The 5,963-nt window shown below is 36.4% G+C and overlaps 1 protein-coding gene across 1 annotated transcript; it reads left to right on the forward strand.

The window, feature by feature from the left end:
- Window positions 1-949: 949 nt before the first annotated feature.
- Window positions 950-5,533, forward strand: LOC107184822 (protogenin-like). Its single transcript, XM_015571145.1, has 6 exons — window positions 950-1,010; window positions 1,891-2,035; window positions 2,464-2,600; window positions 4,627-4,764; window positions 5,283-5,441; window positions 5,514-5,533. Exons 1-6 carry the CDS (start codon window positions 950-952, stop codon window positions 5,531-5,533), a joined length of 660 nt encoding a protein of 219 aa, XP_015426631.1.
- Window positions 5,534-5,963: the final 430 nt, after the last annotated feature.

Below are 5,963 nucleotides of genomic sequence, written 5' to 3' on the forward strand. Positions count from 1 at the left end.
ACCCAGGTTGCCATTCAGGGAACATATGGGAGGTAACCGATCAATGTTTCACTCTCACATCGATGTTTCTCTCTATTTCTCTCCCTTCCACTCTAAAATAAAAAAATAAACATACATATCCTCAGATAAGGCTTAAAAATTGCTTTAAATAAAGAAAGTAATAAAATACAGATTAATTAAAAAAAATGAAAACATTGATTCATTACATATTAACATAACACATTTTATGAAACAACTATTTTCCAAAGCAAAATTATTTTAGTGAAAAGAGTGGCATCATTTTGCATTTGTGCAAATCTCTAATTGGCTTACTAGAAGACAGCTGGATTCTTACACATACCTGCTTCTGCACTGAGTCTGTTGTGATGTCACCTGCCATGTAGTTTCTGGAAAACACTGTACACACAAGAGAAATGAGAATGAAACAAGAACATGACAGTGATTATGAGAATGGTTCCTACCTTGTGGGACCTGCTCTTGAGGAAGCAGAAATATTTTGTTACCAGCACCAAAACAGTTAATATACCACCACTCCACCCTTTTTGGCAGTAGATGCTTTTAAGAATATTTTTGTCATTATTCACTGGCTTTGTCCTATTCCTCTAAAGGTCTGTGATCCATTTACAGACTAATGAAATCAAGTCTAAGGCAGAATGTAAGTCTTCTGTGACCTTTACCCTTCCCAGTCTAATGAAGCATACGTCATCTAGACCATAGTTTCTCTATTTTTCTTCATAACTCCTCACTTTATTGATAAACCATAAAGGCATATATATATTTTTTTGAACTGGAATCTGAGGAGGGGGAGTAAGACCATCATTAGGGCCCTTTCTTTATATCCTGGAAGACTTAGAGAGGGAAGGAAAACCTCACTATTACCTGGAGTCTAGACTCTGTCAAAATGTAAAACCAGGGACACTGACGACCAATTCCTGGAGGCCTGCCTAACATGGGACAGAATTATCTTGAAAATGGCAACACTTCAAGATTTAGCTTTAGTTTGGAAATGCGTGAGTCTAAAAACAGTCTCTTGAGTCTCTCTCTACCGTTTGGTCATCAGCACACCATTGGTCTTCTCTTCTTTATTCTGCAACATCAATACCACCCTCATTTGATTCCAAACACAGAGTGACATATCTGCATTCAAAAAAACCAAGTCCTTGTTTTCATTAAGGTGTCTGTAGAGCCTGGCCCTTCTCACTGCCACCACCCCGTTGTCGTCCTGTTTAAACAACCTGTTGGTCTTGATTCAAGGCTTTCTGTTTCTCAGTCCATCCTGTGTAACAGAGCCTGACTTATTTTTTCCAAATACTACTATCATGACATTTCTTTGCTCAAAAATCTTTAGTGATGTCTTACTTTGTACCATGCTACAAATCTGCTTTATTTCTATCTTCTTCCACTTTTGTTATTGCATTCATGTTATTTCTATTTTCCCCTTTTTATCTAAACCTAATAGATTATTCACAACTCAATTTAAAACCAATCTCTGTAAATGGTTTTTACTTCTCTAATCTGCCTTGATTTCCCTCTCCTCTGAAATAGAGTAGTGTCTGAAGTTTCTACCACAGTTTGGTATGTAATTAAATACTTTTATTAATTGTTTGTTTTTGTTTCAGTCATGTTAATTTTTCTTCCTCTGCACAGGCTGTAAGTTTCTTAAGAACTTGGCTAGAATTTCATCCTGGGAAAGACTCCTTGATTTGGGCAACTGCTCAGTGTTTTCTTAAATAATTATTCTATAAATTATTTTTGTGTTGGTTACATCAGGATGATCTTAACATCTGAGAAAGAGTCCAAGTCTGATAAATAATATCTAGCGTAATGCTATTCCCAAGTATAGTCTAATAGTTCATGTACCTATTCTGAATTTGTCAAATTTTCTTATAGCTATTTCTGCATTTGAAGTTCAGCCAGTTTCTACTGAGGTCCAAGAAGGTGGAATTGCTAGATTTGCATGCAAGATTTCATCAAACCCTCCTGCAATTATAACATGGGAATTAAATCGAACAACCCTACCTGTAACTATGGACAGGTAAATACAGCTTTTCATGAGACTATATGGGACAAAGACCATTATGGAACTCATTTTCATAGATGGTGTCAATAATCAACTTCTTGGTTAATCCTCACCTGAGGATATTTCCACCTTTGGTTTTTTAAGAGAGAGTGGGAAGGAGGATGGGGGACAGACAGAAACATCGATTGGTTGCCTCCTGCACACACCCAAGCAGGGCTGGGGATGGAACCTGCAACTGAAGTACACAAACCAGACACTGCATAGTTAGTTATGTTTTAGGGAACTGTGGTGACACATTTGAAAATCATTGAATCAGCTAATATATATTAAAAGTTCTGTAAAGTAATGTATTTGCCACTTTAAAGGGTTGAATATGTGAAATGTTATCATAGAATATATGTTAAAATCTACTACAGAGAGTGTAATCATCTTTCTTCTCATAGCAGGGTAACTGCCCTACCAACAGGGGTATTGCAGATCTATGATGTTGGCCCAAGGGATGCTGGAAATTATCGTTGTGTTGCTGCTACTGTAGCCCACAGGCGTAAAAGTATGGAGGCTTCTCTAACAGTGATTCCAGGTACCTCGTAGAAGTTCTGTTTTTAGTTTTTAATTGACACAACTATTAATTTTTATTTTCTGGCTATAATAGTATATCATCAAATAGTACTTTAGTTTCATTTAAAATACTGTAATCTATTTGGAAAATGGTCATTTTTATGTATTAAACAACTCTTTTTTCATAGGCTAGCTTGTTATATGTCATGTTAGTGTCAATATCTTTAAGAAGGATTGGATTTTTTGTAAATATTTCACTTTTAAAAATCCTATATAATAAAAGCGTAGTATGCAAATTGTCCCCTCCACCGGGAGTTCTTCTGGGAGTTCGACCAGGGGGCAGAGCAACTGGGGGAAGGGAGGGAGTACCCGACAGGCCACCACCAGCCACCAGGGACCCTACCAGTGTACAAATTTTGTGCACTGGGACTCTAGCCCTATATAATAAAAGGCTAATGTGCAAATTGTCCCCTTGACCGGGAGTTCAATCAGGAATTCCACCAGGGGGTGGGGCCAGCCCGCCAACTACCCATGGCCCCTCCCCCCTCACCGGCCCCATCCCCGGTTGGCACCCCATATATATATATATATATGAAATACAAAAAGGAAAATAACAGTTACCCATTTCCACCAGAATTGTCCATTGTCAATAAAGAGATACTTGTTTCCAGTTTGGTATTTTTTGTTTTTGTTATTTTAAGAAAAATCATAATTTGCATTTGTGAAAAAATACATGCTTATTGTAAAGAATAATGTTTATAAAAGTAAAAAAAGTACAAAGATATATCCTGACCTGGTGGCTCAGTTGTTTATAACATCACCCCATCCACCAAAAGGGTTGAGGGTTTGATTCCCAGTCAGGGCACATATATAGGGTCGTGGGTTCAATTCCCAGTCAGGGTGCATACAAGCAACAACCAATTGATGCCTCTCTCTGTCTCTCTCTCCCCCTGCTCTCCTTCCTCTCTCTCCAAAATCAAAAGACATGTCCTCAGGTGAAGATTTTTAAAAAGTATAAAAACATAATATAGTTTTAAAATATTCCCAATTCCAATACTCAGAAAGTATTATTGTTAACATTAGATGAACATAAATTTTTTCATTTTGCCATACATGAATATAATTAAAAGGGAAATTAGCTTGAGACTAATATGAAGAAATACATATAGGACTAAAATGGAGTTATACATAGACGCTGATTTTTATTTTAAAATAATTAAATTTACTGGAATTTAGTGGAAGAAAACTTGGACCAAAGACACTGTTAACCTTCACTTGATTGTTTCCTCTTCACAAGAGCTATTACTTCTCAAAAGACCCTGTAAAGTAAAAAATTTGTTTTGAAAATCGTGAAGAGACTGAAATTATATTTTTAATGCTTTGTTTTAATTTGAGGTATCATCTATCAGCTTCCTGGTATAAAAGATAGAAACAAAAGCACTCTCCTCCTTCCCTTCCTCCTATTGTCACATGAATTCTTAAAAAGATTAGTGAAAGTATTTAATGAATCTTTCAACCTCAATTAAAAATGAATAATATGGAATCAACTCATGTCCATCAACTGATGAATGGATAAATAAAATGTGTTCTATTTATATAATCATTCTGTTATTGTTTAATAAAAAGATATGAAGTACTGGCACTGCTACAACACGGATGAATCTTGAAAACATGCTGTTAAAAGAAGCCAGTCACAAAGGAAGGACCATGTAATGTACGGTTCTTTTTTTAAAGAAATGTCTAGAATAGATAAATCCAGAGAGATAGAAAACAGAAAGTAGCTTAGTGTGGTTGCCGGGCTATGGGAAGAGGAACTTGGAGAGTGACTGTTAATGGGTATGGGGTTTCTTTTGGGGGTAATGAAAATGTTTTAAAATTGATTTGGTGATGGGTGCACAACTCTGAAAATGCTAAAAACCATTGAATTATACTTCAAATAGGTGAATTGTATGTTATGTGAGTTTAAAAAAAAGAAAAAACTGAATGACTTACAATAGATATTTTCACTTACAATTTATTTTTTATATTCTGCCTTTTTCTCTCCAAAGCTAAGGAGTCTAAATCTTTCTACACACCAACCATTATAGCAGGTCCACAGAACATAACCACATCTCTCCATCAGACTGTTGTTTTGGAATGCATGGCCACAGGAAGTCCCAAACCAATCATTTCTTGGAGCCGTCTTGGTATGTTTTCAGGGGTTGAGGGGGTTTTCTTTAAATTTTGTTCATTATAGTGAAACTGATAAAATATAACAAAACACGTTTGGCAATTAGGTGGTTTTTAACTCTTTGGCACGTTAGTGTACAGAGAAATGGTTTTAGTGTAGAGAATTTTATACTTTTTATGATAAGGATTGTTTGGAGAATGATCTTTGGAACTAATTTTTTTTTAAATATATATTTTATTGATTTTTTATAGAGAGGAAGGGAGAGAGATAGAGAGTTAGAAACATCGATGAGAGAGAAACATCGACCAGCTGCTAGAAACATCGATGAGAGAGAAGCATCGATCAGCTGCCTCCTGCACGCCCCCCACTGGGGATGTGCCCGCAGCCACGGTACATGCCCTTGACCTGAATCAAACCCGGGACCCTTGAGTCTGTAGGCCGACGCTCTATCCACTGAGCCAAACCGGTTAGGGCTGGAACTAATTTTTGATTCTGTTTTACATTTTTTTAACTGAAGTGTTCTCTCTGAAATAGATCACAAGTCCATTGATGTCTTTAATACTCGGGTACTTGGAAATGGTAACCTCATGATATCTGATGTCAAGCTGCAACATGCTGGTATATATGTTTGTCGGGCCACTATCCCAGGCACACGAAACTTCACAGTTGCCATGGCAACTTTAACTGTATTAGGTATGTTTTCTTTTTTTTCTGTATTCTAGAGAATCTTACATTTTCACATTTGCTGTTTTATCTCCTTCATAGCTTACTTCCACCTTTCTTGAATTTTGTATTACCAGTATGAAGGTTGAGCTGAAGTTTCTTAATCTAATGATAATTTTTAGGAGAAAATTAAAGTCCTATGTTAAAATATAACTGTTATTCTCAAGTCACTCTTCTGCCTACCTGTATACCAATATATTCCTTCTTACTTAAGCTTCCCTTTTTTCTCCTCACCCACCCACAAATCCATATACCCATTCACCAATCTAAAACTGTAATCTGTTGATTGTCTATATGGATTCACAAGAGGCTATGTATTGGGCTTAGTTAAATAAGATTATGGTACATATATTTTTAGAGTGTTTATATAGATGGTCTCAATAAGGAAAGCCTGGGTGAAGTGGACATCTCCCTGAGCAATGCATGGAAAAGGCATCTGGATAGATACATGTAGAGCGTAGACTGGAGGCTCACAATGTCACATATTTTCAG

Source organism: Myotis davidii, unplaced genomic scaffold, assembly GCF_000327345.1.
Source record: "Myotis davidii unplaced genomic scaffold, ASM32734v1 scaffold508, whole genome shotgun sequence".
NCBI lineage: Eukaryota > Metazoa > Chordata > Mammalia > Chiroptera > Vespertilionidae > Myotis > Myotis davidii.

Excerpts from the sequence above, each read along its gene's own strand:
- LOC107184822 (XM_015571145.1), top strand. The coding sequence starts at position 950 with ATGGGACAGAATTATCTTGAAAATGGCAACACTTCAAGATTTAGCTTT. Across the intron at positions 4,765-5,282 it reads CATTTCTTGGAGCCGTCTTG|ATCACAAGTCCATTGATGTC; the intron begins GTATGTTTTCAG and ends TCTCTGAAATAG. Across the intron at positions 5,442-5,513 it reads GGCAACTTTAACTGTATTAG|CTTACTTCCACCTTTCTTGA; the intron begins GTATGTTTTCTT and ends TCTCCTTCATAG.